Below are 14251 nucleotides of genomic sequence, written 5' to 3' on the forward strand. Positions count from 1 at the left end.
ACAATATGGTGCTGCTGATGAATATGCCTCCACCTAGTGGTGATTCAACTGCACTGCACCCTTTTCAGCCTCTGGTTCTGGTCATGGTTCTGGACACGGATGCTTTTTTAGCACGTTTGCCCGTTTAGGTGAAGATGAATTGAGATGACTTCTGTTTTGTTCGAGGAATTTGAAACTAAAGTGATTATCTCTCCAAAAGTGTTACAAACGGTTAATGTTGTTTTGCTATAATGTAATTGCTTAGACCCCAAGAAGGTGCATTTAAAATGTGCATTATAACTATAATAATTAAGTAATTCTTTAGAAAGTAGACAAAAAAAACGTTGCATGGATGTACCTGGGACATATCCTCAGTGATGTATCCCAAGGTCATCAGGGTTTCGGGTCTCGCAACATCATAGCCCTCACTCAGGTGACCCAGCCGAGGTGATCAAGTCCCGACTTACGTCCCAGTAGCTACCCTGGATCAGTCCCATTAGGGAAAGACCAGGGCCACACAATCTGTTGCTCCGGAACTACTCTGCCGGGACTGGGACGTGTGGAAGGACTACACATTGATGTTTGTCTGTAAACGGCCATGAGGGTGTTTTGAGGACCGTCTGGGCGGCCGAATATTGACATCTTAGAAAACAAACGGTTCATCTGTGGCTGCTTCTTGACCTTGTATTGATTTTTTTTCACTGCCCGCTATGTTTCACTGGCATAAGAATACCCAATAGCAAGCTGGTTTCCTGCCAACACGGTGCACATCACAACATGCACTCTCACTCACACGCAACTGGCAGAACACGCTGTCAGGCAGAAACTTGGAATCTCCATATTCAAACTTTTTATGGTTGTTTGTATGAATGAAATAATGAATTCCCTTTGTTGTACAAGAGTGTGGCACAGAAGTGGCAAACATTATTTTTTTTTAATTAAAGTGGTCAAGTCTGTCTGTGGGTCTTATAAATATTTTACCAATAAAATGCTGTGACTACGGTAAATAATTGGATTGGAGATTGGATCTATTGGAACACAGGTTCTTCTTTCCATTCCCTGAAAATTATTATTATTTTATTAATTCTGCCGGGGGATTCAGGCGCCAGAGACAGCACAGCAGTAAAGTTACAGATACAGGGCCACGTACAGAAGAATAACATCACAAAATTACAACAACAAAAGTATAGACGTATACACCCTATAGTATAGGGTGTATACGTCTGTATACTTTAATTATGTCTGTTAGAGGTAGTGTTATCATGTCGTGGGCTGCATTGGACGTCTCCGCGGGCTGCTAATTGCCTGCGGATCACCAGTTTGACACCCCTGCCCTAAAAGGATATTTTGCCTGGTGCAGAACAAAAAGACAGTAAAGTATATACAGACATATATATATACGCTATACAATCTAATGCAGAACAAGAAGAGGTTAAGCCTAGCTATGAGACCGTTACAAATGACAGCAGAGTGGATGTTGCAGCAATCGCACAACGCCTACTGAGGTCAGGTTTTCACCTGACACACATTCAAATGCTAAACTGTGAATTGTGTGTGTCTGTAGGACTTTGGCCTGGATTTGGAGGCCTTCCAACACATGGTCGGGGACTGTCCCTCTCACTTCCTGGAGCTGGCCGTCACCTGCTGCAATGTAAGTCTGATGTTATTTTTTAAGTGGTCAAACTAGAAATATTTTCAGAAGCATCTTCCATAAAATCCTTATCGTCTCGGATATGTCATAGGTTAAAGCCTCAGACTGTGATTTCTTCACCTGATTGGCAGTATGACAGCAGCAGCGATTTTTACATATTATTGGTTTGACAAATCGCACAATAGGACAAATATTTTCAGTCGTAAGATTTGATTTTGCTTTAATCCATGTATTCAATGGAGTGGAGCAGTTATTAGTAGCCGCGAAGCAATTGCAACAAGGCCATCTGTCTGTCTGTATATGTCACCCTGTCCTCAATGACTCTGTACACTATCATCGTCAAATCATAACACAAGGCCATGAAACTACATATAATACAGTATCTATACCTACCCGAGCCATGTGGCTAAACTATGTACACCTCTAAAGCATGATTTATACTTAATTGCATACTTAATTTGCACCTGTGCGATGAAATATGTATGGTTAATGCTGGTGTTGTGTGGGTGTTTTACTGAGCCCCCTGGAGGTGTTTTGAGGAACTAATTTACATTTGACTCCATATAGTACAATTTGTGTACTGGAAGTATTCTCATTTAAGCCAATGTTTCTCAATTGGGGGATGTGTAAACCTAGGAGTACACACACGGACTACTACAGGGCCATGTAAAAAAAAAAGGGGGGGGGGGAAATATATATATATTTTACAGTTATGACTAGCACACCTATTGTTGAATGGAATGTCATGTCATGGCCACTATTTAAAAACAAAAAGCTGCACAGGAGGCAGAAATTGCAACTCTTTCACTCTATTCATTTGTAATTATCTATAGATAGAGATGGAATAGATCTATTCCTCAAAAGGTGGACGTCATAATGCCCCTACTTCAACATACAAGCTTGTCGCACAAAATTAGTTTGATCTCGTAGCTCAGCTATTTTTACAATTTTAAAATGTTTTACAAATAATGATTAAAAGGAACTGTTTTTGACATACAAGGTTTCCAACCGACAGCAACGATATACTCACTCTATTGCTGTCCTGTCTCTGTCAACCCCCCACCCCCCCACACCAGATGAATGCAAAGCTCCGTCCGTCCTTCTCTCAGATTGTTGCAGAGCTGGAAAGGAGAGAGGCTGAGAGAACGCCAAAGGATGAGCCAGCGACTCCGAGTGAGTCGTGTGTGTGTGTGTGTGTGTGTGTGTGTGTGTGTGTGTGTGTGTGTGTGTGTGTGTGTGTGTGTGTGTGTGTGTGTGTGTGTGTGTGTGTGTGTGTGTGTGTGTGTGTGTGTGTGTGTGTGTGTGTGTGTGTGTGTGTGTGTGTGTGTGTGTGTGTGTGTGTGTGTGTGTGTGTGTGTGTGTGTGTGTGTGTGTGTGTGTTCCATGTGTCTCTCTGGGGGTCCTAGAAGCCAGGGGGGTCTTAGAGCAGTCTGTGGGGTGCACTGCCAGCTCATAGATGTTATCACCGGAGTGCTGTGGTGCTCAGACATAGTCGTGCAGACTGAGGTCCAGATGCTTGTTATTAACTATTGGAGGCCAGTCAGACTCCCAGGGTGGCCTACGGCTAGAAATATATGAAGATGTTTGTACAGTATACACCTGTTCCTTAGTGTTTGAGCCCTGTGTTTGGAGCTAATGTTTTTTCTTAGGGAGGCACAATATTTTCTTTCCCATGAAGCTGTTTGAGCTGTGAATTATTTTTGGGCCTTTTATGTGCGTACGCTGTACACTATAAAATCCTAAGTGTTCATTTTACTGGTCCAAAATCCAGGATTTTTTTGCACTGTAAATATAATTTATTTATTATTATAATTAAGAACACAATGGTTGTGTTGTGCAGCTTAAAGTGACTGTAGTCATCATAATGAAATCATCATCGTCTCTGTCTCTGTTTTTCTGTCATGTTCAGTAATGAATCCAGAAGTGGACCCCCTGCGCAGACACTCCCTGTCTGTCCCCACTGACACCCGGCTCTGCCGCAGCAAATCGGACGTGCTCCCCCCACCGCTTGCGTTGCCGCAGTCCACCCCTCAAACCCGGGTGAACCCCTTCTCTCAGCGGAAGGACCTCAAGGGCGGCAAGATCAAGCTGTTTGACACGCCCAGCAAGTCGGTCATCTCCTTGACCTTCACCCTCCCCCCTCCTCCCTCCCCCAGCAACGACGGCGCCCCTTCGTCGGAAATCCTGGTCTGTCCCAGGAGGCACCGGCGGTGCAACTCGCTGCCCTGCACCCCTCCTCCGAACCTCATGTCAAGCCCTTTCGGTGTCCTCACGGAAGAGGACAGGGGACCTCTATCTAGCGGGTGCACCGTGGACACCGATACGTCGGGACTGAGTGAGAGAGAGGAAGGGACCAATGAGACGTCGCTGCTTGTAGAGGAGGAACCGCGGGACGACCCGGCCGACGAATCCCTCGAGACTCTGTCTCTGTACGGAGACCTCGGGGAGCCCATGGACTGCACCAGCTCCCCGGACACACTGGACACCTCCTCGTCTCCATACTCCAAACCCTCCCAGCCCTCTACGCCTCCTTTCTCCAACGGATGGGGTACCACCATTTCTAACGGCCCACCGTGCCTCCCCCCGCTATCCAACCTGGACAATAACAACGTGGTCATCAGCAGCCCGCTCAGCTGGGCCACCTCCAACGGCTACCACTCCACCCTCACTGGCGACCCTGCCGGCCCGTCTCCGTTCGGCTCCGGTAGCGGTCACTCCGTGGAACAGGAGGAGGTCATCTCCTGCCCTGGCTGCTGCCTGGCGGGCCTCCGCTTCCCCTCTATGTGTTTGCGTGCCACGCCGCCACGGAGGAACCCCTACAAGAACCTGAACGGGGACCACACAGCCTCCCGCGGGCTGCTCCACGCGGGGACCAAAGGCCTGAACCCCACGACGAACACCGGCACCAACCCAGAGCCAGGACGGTCCCTGCCAGGGACTCGGACATGAGCTCAACACCAAATGTACCAGGAACCACCCGGGAACCAGGGGAAAAGGCAGTGGGTTCACTAGCTAGCCGTGGCATTCTGCTGTTCACCTTGTTTTGTAGGTTGCAGAACTGTCCTCTATAAGCTTCTTGTTATCTTTGGGTGTCCTCAGCAGGTGATGGTTTCTTTTCTTCTGGCCCCACTGAGCCAGCATCGCGTTCCCTGGTTAGTTCCCGCAGGAAATGTAGAACTGTGAGTGGTAGGATTCGGCTCCTTCTCCACGGCCACGGCCACCTTCTCCACGGCCATTTCATGCGGTCACCAAGCTGGATGCCAAACTCTTGCTCTGCCATGGCAACGGCCAGCTGATTGTTCCCTCCACATTCTGCGAGCGTTGAGGAGTACCAGTCGGTCCGCTCAGGTCTGCGCTGGTCCTTCTGACGTGTAGTGGTCCTGATCTGCTCCCGATGCCTCCTCGCATCATCTGCCCTGTCCTGGAAATCAGTGGGTCTTACTAGTTTGCACAGATTTCAACTCAGCAATACCCCACTTCTTTTCCAAACATGTCATTTGCTGCAGATGGAGCACAGTAATAAAGATTGGATGTGTCTAGAGGAAGCAGAACCCTCCCCCCATTGACTGATCTAGGATCAGATGACTCCCCTTACACTCCTATGCTTTTTGTTCTGCTTGAGCCTGTAACTGCATTAAAGGATAATGGACCTTTTTGACCACTAGCCAGTGGCTTGCCTGGTAACGTGGACTCTTGACGCCCTCTGCTGGGCTGGGGTTGTTACAACTTGGATGTCATTTCTGCTGTAAATGGACATGTATAGATCTCACTGAGGTCTGTGACATGACAGATGAACGATGACAATAATTCTTTTTGGCATGAAAACACTTTTATTCCTGGTCTAGATGGCTGGACAGTGTATGTTTCCTACTGTAAATGCTTTTTGACTGATGATAATGATGCTACGATGAGGAATGTCATGCCTAGTATTACTGTTGCGATAATTACAATGTTTGATGCTGTTTTGAATGAGTGGGCAGTTTTGCTTCGTCTTTCATTATCAAGAGGTGTATGGTGCACTTGTGGTGTGTTCTACAAGTCAGGGAATCGCAGCATATTTGTGAGCGATATTGTGTGAGTTCAAATCACAATGGTGTGTGTGTGTGTGTGTGTGTGTGTGTGTGTGTGTGTGTGTGTGTGTGTGTGTGTGTGTGTGTGTGTGTGTGTGTGTGTGTGTGTGTGTGTGTGTGTGTGTGTGTGTGTGTGTGTGTGTGTGTGTGTGTGTGTGTGTGTGTGTGTGTGTGTGTGTGTGTGTGTGTGTGTGTGTGTGTGTGTGTGTGTGTGTGTGTGTGTGTGTGTGTGTGTGTGTGTGTGTGTGTGTGTGTGTGTGTGCGCGCGCGCCTTTGTGCACAAGAAGTTGTGCTTTGTGAATGCATGTGGAGAAAAGATGAGCAGGTGGTTGAGAGTGTGTCCCTTACACTGTTCTTATGACTGAGTTATTTTTGTTGTATGGCATCCTGGTTGCCTGTTAAAAGCACTTATTTAAAAAGAAGACATTGAATAAAAAGATATAGAATGCAGTGATTCTGGAATGTTTCTCTTTTTGCCCTAATTCTGCATTCCTTAATTTGCCTTGAAATGTAACATTTATGCAAAAACGAATTGATTCATGTTCCCAAACTTTTTCATGTCAAGGACCCCCAAAATGACACTCATTATCCCACAGACTCCCCATTAGAAAAGATATGCCAGGGACCCCCATAAGAGAAGATTTGTACAGCTCTAGCAGTGATTTTCAACTATTTTCATTTCAAGGACCCCCCCTTTCATATGCAACAGGCTACGGGCTCCCATTTAATGGCATGCCTATCTCTGAGACCCCAATTTATATTGTAAAATCAAAGTTAATTTAACTCTGAGAGTGTCTAACTCTGAGTTACAGACACCTAAGGGTCCATTTAGTTCCTAATTATCATTTAGCTGGGGACCCCCCCCAATGACCATGGTGATAGCAGGTGGAACTACAGTCCAAGTAAACATCCGCACACAATTCTTGTTTTGTAATTACTTAATCTGGGTTTATTTCAGGAGATGAGTTATTAATTCGGTACCATCGAACATGTCTCTATAGACATGTAGGGCTCCATCTTGCGCCACCCTTATCCCTAAACTTATTTGCTATTTTTTACTATTTTGAAAAACCTTTTAAAATAGTTCAACTAGCCGATCTACATTGTGAGCTTGTAGATCGGCAATTTGAACTATTTTAAAAGGTTTTTAAAGTGTGTGTGTGTGTGTGTGTGTGTGTGTGTGTGTGTGTGTCATTTCAGAGTTACAATTGTTTTAAACAATTTTGAATGTGTCTGGAGAATAGGAGTGCGAGATCATGAGGCCTGAAAAGGAGCACTTATCCATCATATTCCCACGAAATACAATATTCCTGAAGATCCATCTACGTACATGGAGAGACATATTCCTCCCAACAACATATAAGGTTTTATGAAATGCATGCTGGCTAGAATGAATCATTCCGTGGTCAGTAGATGCTGATATTTTGTCCCACAAGCAAAAAGCATATATTATTAACAGGCAAGGTATGAATGAGCATGTGTTCTGCCTTAAAACAGGGATAGATGATTGATTTTAGAGATGCATTTGGGACTCTGATCAGGTGACTTGAGGAAATAAAACTACCTCAAGTGTATATTGACCTGAAAGACATTTACAGTAAGTCCTCCATCCAGGTAATCTGTGGGAAACAGCTGACTCAACCACTTAGACAGGCATTAAGACTGGAGTGGAGTGCAGTGAATTTCATAATTGCCATCAACCAGTGGTTAAAGTGGTTATGTCTGTTTCTCCCCCCCACGGTGTGATTATCCCTAACCCAGTACAGGGCTATGCAGGTGATCATGTCCAGTTGGCTTCCAGGGAAGAGAGAGTAATTAAAAACATGCTTGTCAGGATAGATTTATTTCTTGAGTGGTGGTCAGGCCTAGAAGATAAGGACATAACATGTGCCTTGCTGTATGAGAGAAGGAGTGGAGGAAATTGGTGGTACCACCCCAAAACCCAATGTAAATTATAGCCACAAAACGCATATGGGTGTTCTCATAGACATACTCTTGTCTCGTGCATAAGTTCAACATTGCAGGAGAATGGAAAGAACAAATTAACATCATCTTGTCCGAGTTCACGTTCACGATACATGGCATGTGAATATCCCATCTATTGAGCATGCTGAATGACAGGGATGTTGGGGAGCTGGCTAGATGTTCCCTGCTCCTTGATTTGAGGAGACTCAAGATCCTGTTAGCCTGGGAGTCAGAGCCCCACTTTCTTGGGTTTAAAAGGAACCCCAGTTAGAAACTGGACACCCGCTCCTGGGCTTTGGAGTTTCATCAGACTGGCCGCAGTGACCGGACTTGAACGATCTGTGTCCAAGCTGGTGTGTCCCTGGAGTGGGTGCGGTCTGACTCTGACCGTCTCTGAGGACATAACTGACCCCCTCACCTCTGTTGGAGCAACAGTGACCTACAGTGGACACCCACAGGTGCCTGGCAGATCCTGTTGGATCTGTTCAACCTGAGTGTATATATGATCAGTTTAAACTTAAACTGTTTGTCAATGATTAAAGTAAGGAACAAGGTAAAAGTGTGCCTTTTCCCTTATCAGTTCAATAAGGGTCTTTTAGTTTCTAAATAAGGGACAATTCTGTATTGCAAGGGATGATTGCTTGACCTTTATAAAACTAACTACAAGCGCCCTCTTGTGGCGAAAGCAGGAATAGTCTTTAAAACTACTCGTGTGTGTCAAAAGTATAATCTTTGAAATGTATGTAGTGACGTGAAGTATAGATACTCAACTAGTTTACTACCGGTCCGCTACTCAAATAAATTGAATTCATTTCTGTGAATGTCTGTACAGTTTGAATCCAGTTTGATTGAATACTTTTATTAGACAGAAAATGAAAAATGGCACAATTAAGGCACAGGCACAATGCCTAAGGATATCTAAGGCTAAAAGGATAACACAACGTCCAGGGGACTTCTTTACATTGTGTTCCTATTGTCCATGTATTCAATGAATCAACACAATGAAAATGATTAAAGTCCAGAGAAATAAACAGACTGTGAGACATGATACAACTGTAGCCCAAACATTTAGAGAGTCTAAATGTTTGGGCTAATACAACTGCTGTCCTGTGCGCTAATATTGTGCCCGGCCCCGGAGTCCCCGGATTCTGTAGGTGACGAAGTTTTAGGGGGCACTTTTTTGAACTCGTCAATATATCAGTAGTCGTCACCCGTCGTCACCTTATATATACTCTATGGTCGTCACAGCACTGTTCTTTTGGCAAATCTAGTGAGCAAATATAAGACTTCCGGTGGACGATCTCTTCAAAATAAGAGTACCCTCTAGAGTATTGAAAAAAAGTTTAATTTGCACATTAAAACTACAAATGAAGCATTTAAATGATGCTATATGATGCTATAAGACACACATTATGTTTCTGTGTAAAAATAAGTAATTAAAAAGTTATCTAAATGGATAAATGCTATTCACTGGAGTGCATGGACTTTATAAAGTGGACACTGGACAAAAATCCCTGCTATGTATCGACTAGTGTGACATACGCACATGTCCGTGGAGACCTCCTCTACAACACCACACTGTCCGCTAAGCAGCAGAGGTGTAAAACAAAAATTGGCATGCCATACAGCGAGGTGAAACATAAAAAAATGTCCCATTTCCAGACTAAAGTCAACTAAAGTGGACACTGGACAAAAATCCCTGCTATGTATCGACTAGTGTGACATACGCACATGTCCGGGGAGACCTCCTCTACAACACCACACTGTCCGCTAAGCAGCAGAGGTGTAAAACAAAAATTGGCACGCCATACAGCGAGGTGAAACATAAAAAAAAATCCCATTTCCAGACTAAAGTCAACTAAAGTGGACACTGGACAAAAATCCCTGCTATGTATCGACTAGTGTGACATACGCACATGTCCGGGGAGACCTCCTCTACAACACCACACTGTCCGCTAAGCAGCAGAGGTGTAAAACAAAAATTGGCATGCCATACAGCGAGGTGAAACATAAAAAAATGTCCCATTTCCAGACTAAAGTCAACTAAAGTGGACACTGGACAAAAATCCCTGCTATGTATCGACTAGTGTGACATATGCACATGTCCGGGGAGACCTCCTCTACAACACCACACTGTCCGCTAAGCAGCAGAGGTGTAAAACAAAAATTGGCACGCCATACAGCGAGGTGAAAGGTCAAAAACTATCCCATTTCCAGACTAAAGTCAACTAAAGTGGACACTGGACAAAAATCCCTGCTATGTATCGACTAGTGTGACATACGCACATGTCCGTGGAGACCTCCTCTACAATACCACACTGTCCGCTAAGCAGCAGAGGTGTAAAACAAAAATTGGCATGCCATACAGCGAGGTGAAACATAAAAAAATGTCCCATTTCCAGACTAAAGTCAACTAAAGTGGACACTGGACAAAAATCCCTGCTATGTATCGACTAGTGTGACATACGCACATGTCCGGGGAGACCTCCTCTACAACACCACACTGTCCGCTAAGCAGCAGAGGTGTAAAACAAAAATTGGCACGCCATACAGCGAGGTGAAACATAAAAAAAAATCCCATTTCCAGACTAAAGTCAACTAAAGTGGACACTGGACAAAAATCCCTGCTATGTATCGACTAGTGTGACATACGCACATGTCCGGGGAGACCTCCTCTACAACACCACACTGTCCGCTAAGCAGCAGAGGTGTAAAACAAAAATTGGCAAACCATACAGCGAGGTGAAAGGTCAAAAAACATCCCATTTCCAGACTAAAGTCAACTAAAGTGGACACTGGACAAAAATCCCTGCTATGTATCGACTAGTGTGACATACGCACATGTCCGTGGAGACCTCCTCTACAACACCACACTGTCCGCTAAGCAGCAGAGGTGTAAAACAAAAATTGGCATGCCATACAGCGAGGTGAAACATAAAAAAATGTCCCATTTCCAGACTAAAGTCAACTAAAGTGGACACTGGACAAAAATCCCTGCTATGTATCGACTAGTGTGACATACGCACATGTCCGGGGAGACCTCCTCTACAACACCACACTGTCCGCTAAGCAGCAGAGGTGTAAAACAAAAATTGGCACGCCATACAGCGAGGTGAAACATAAAAAAAAATCCCATTTCCAGACTAAAGTCAACTAAAGTGGACACTGGACAAAAATCCCTGCTATGTATCGACTAGTGTGACATACGCACATGTCCGGGGAGACCTCCTCTACAACACCACACTGTCCGCTAAGCAGCAGAGGTGTAAAACAAAAATTGGCACGCCATACAGCGAGGTGAAACATAAAAAAAAATCCCATTTCCAGACTAAAGTCAACTAAAGTGGACACTGGACAAAAATCCCTGCTATGTATCGACTAGTGTGACATACGCACATGTCCGGGGAGACCTCCTCTACAACACCACACTGTCCGCTAAGCAGCAGAGGTGTAAAACAAAAATTGGCATGCCATACAGCGAGGTGAAACATAAAAAAATGTCCCATTTCCAGACTAAAGTCAACTAAAGTGGACACTGGACAAAAATCCCTGCTATGTATCGACTAGTGTGACATATGCACATGTCCGGGGAGACCTCCTCTACAACACCACACTGTCCGCTAAGCAGCAGAGGTGTAAAACAAAAATTGGCACGCCATACAGCGAGGTGAAAGGTCAAAAACTATCCCATTTCCAGACTAAAGTCAACTAAAGTGGACACTGGACAAAAATCCCTGCTATGTATCGACTAGTGTGACATACGCACATGTCCGTGGAGACCTCCTCTACAATACCACACTGTCCGCTAAGCAGCAGAGGTGTAAAACAAAAATTGGCATGCCATACAGCGAGGTGAAACATAAAAAAATGTCCCATTTCCAGACTAAAGTCAACTAAAGTGGACACTGGACAAAAATCCCTGCTATGTATCGACTAGTGTGACATACGCACATGTCCGGGGAGACCTCCTCTACAACACCACACTGTCCGCTAAGCAGCAGAGGTGTAAAACAAAAATTGGCACGCCATACAGCGAGGTGAAACATAAAAAAAAATCCCATTTCCAGACTAAAGTCAACTAAAGTGGACACTGGACAAAAATCCCTGCTATGTATCGACTAGTGTGACATACGCACATGTCCGGGGAGACCTCCTCTACAACACCACACTGTCCGCTAAGCAGCAGAGGTGTAAAACAAAAATTGGCAAACCATACAGCGAGGTGAAAGGTCAAAAAACATCCCATTTCCAGACTAAAGTCAACTAAAGTGGACACTGGACAAAAATCCCTGCTATGTATCGACTAGTGTGACATACGCACATGTCCGTGGAGACCTCCTCTACAACACCACACTGTCCGCTAAGCAGCAGAGGTGTAAAACAAAAATTGGCATGCCATACAGCGAGGTGAAACATAAAAAAATGTCCCATTTCCAGACTAAAGTCAACTAAAGTGGACACTGGACAAAAATCCCTGCTATGTATCGACTAGTGTGACATACGCACATGTCCGGGGAGACCTCCTCTACAACACCACACTGTCCGCTAAGCAGCAGAGGTGTAAAACAAAAATTGGCACGCCATACAGCGAGGTGAAACATAAAAAAAAATCCCATTTCCAGACTAAAGTCAACTAAAGTGGACACTGGACAAAAATCCCTGCTATGTATCGACTAGTGTGACATACGCACATGTCCGGGGAGACCTCCTCTACAACACCACACTGTCCGCTAAGCAGCAGAGGTGTAAAACAAAAATTGGCACGCCATACAGCGAGGTGAAAGGTCAAAAACTATCCCATTTCCAGACTAAAGTCAACTAAAGTGGACACTGGACAAAAATCCCTGCTATGTATCGACTAGTGTGACATACGCACATGTCCGTGGAGACCTCCTCTACAATACCACACTGTCCGCTAAGCAGCAGAGGTGTAAAACAAAAATTGGCATGCCATACAGCGAGGTGAAACATAAAAAAATGTCCCATTTCCAGACTAAAGTCAACTAAAGTGGACACTGGACAAAAATCCCTGCTATGTATCGACTAGTGTGACATACGCACATGTCCGGGGAGACCTCCTCTACAACACCACACTGTCCGCTAAGCAGCAGAGGTGTAAAACAAAAATTGGCATGCCATACAGCGAGGTGAAACATAAAAAAATTTCCCATTTCCAGACTAAAGTCAACTAAAGTGGACACTGGACAAAAATCCCTGCTATGTATCGACTAGTGTGACATACGCACATGTCCGGGGAGACCTCCTCTACAACACCACACTGTCCGCTAAGCAGCAGAGGTGTAAAACAAAAATTGGCACGCCATACAGCGAGGTGAAACATAAAAAAAAATCCCATTTCCAGACTAAAGTCAACTAAAGTGGACACTGGACAAAAATCCCTGCTATGTATCGACTAGTGTGACATACGCACATGTCCGGGGAGACCTCCTCTACAACACCACACTGTCCGCTAAGCAGCAGAGGTGTAAAACAAAAATTGGCACGCCATACAGCGAGGTGAAATATAAAAAAATGTCCCATTTCCAGACTAAAGTCAACTAAAGTGGACACTGGACAAAAATCCCTGCTATGTATCGACTAGTGTGACATACGCACATGTCCGGGGAGACCTCCTCTACAACACCACACTGTCCGCTAAGCAGCAGAGGTGTAAAAATGTAATTGGCACACCATACAGCGAGGTGAAAGGTCAAAAAATATCCCATTTCCAGACTAAAGTCAACTAAAGTGGACACTGGACAAAAATCCCTGCTATGTATCGACTAGTGTGACATATGCACATGTCCGGGGAGACCTCCTCTACAACACCACACTGTCCGCTAAGCAGCAGAGGTGTAAAACAAAAATGTAACAACAGACATTGTAATTACTGGTGTTGGAACACTAATGTCTGCATGAATGGTAATGGTAGTACTATTACTGTGAAGTACTATGTAGATCGACCATTAACAGTCATAGTTAAGTACTACCACTGGCCTATAACAGACTACTGATATGCAAAGGCTATGTAGATCACTACTATCACACGTGTGCCATATGTGTGAAACATTGATAGCTCTAAATTAGGTTGTTAACGGCATGCATGCACACTTGAGTACAGCCATTACTGCCCACACACACACACACACACACCAGGTGGAAAGTAACCAAGTACTTGATTTCATCCCCAACCAAACAACAACCCAACCATCTTTCTTCTGGCTGTCCACCACTGGCTGGGCGGTGCCCAGGTAATGAGGTGACAACGATCAATCGTTGTCACCTCATTACCTGGGCACCGTCACCTGGGCACCTGGGCAATCGTCGTATTACAAATGGAATGTCTTTGTTTCAACGATCAGCTCCTATTTGTTGTCATCAAACATGGGACTGTCCTCCAGTTTTAATATAAATTGAGGTCAGATAGAACTGACTTTTGAAGGTGAGGTGAAAGGTCAAAAAGTGGACTAAAATACAATAGAATATAAAAGAATACAGACAAGGCTTTGAAAGTTACAAAAAAATACCTTTTAATTAATCATTGCTAATATAACAGTGTACACTTTCAATGGAAAGAAAAAGGCAT

At 44.6% G+C, this 14251-nt stretch overlaps 1 protein-coding gene across 1 annotated transcript in view; it reads left to right on the forward strand.

Moving 5' to 3' along the window:
• Positions 1 to 6150, forward strand: part of tesk1b (testis associated actin remodelling kinase 1b) — a 31630-nt gene extending 25480 nt beyond the window's left edge. The window contains exons 9-11 of the mRNA XM_079491516.1: positions 1544 to 1630; positions 2707 to 2803; positions 3540 to 6150. Of these exons, the coding sequence (XP_079347642.1) occupies positions 1544 to 1630; positions 2707 to 2803; positions 3540 to 4579 (1224 nt within the window). The 3' untranslated portion in view covers positions 4580 to 6150. The remainder of the gene's footprint in view (positions 1 to 1543; positions 1631 to 2706; positions 2804 to 3539) is intronic.
• Positions 6151 to 14251: the final 8101 nt, after the last annotated feature.

Source organism: Electrona antarctica (genome assembly GCF_951216825.1).
Source record: "Electrona antarctica genome assembly, chromosome: 21".
NCBI lineage: Eukaryota > Metazoa > Chordata > Actinopteri > Myctophiformes > Myctophidae > Electrona > Electrona antarctica.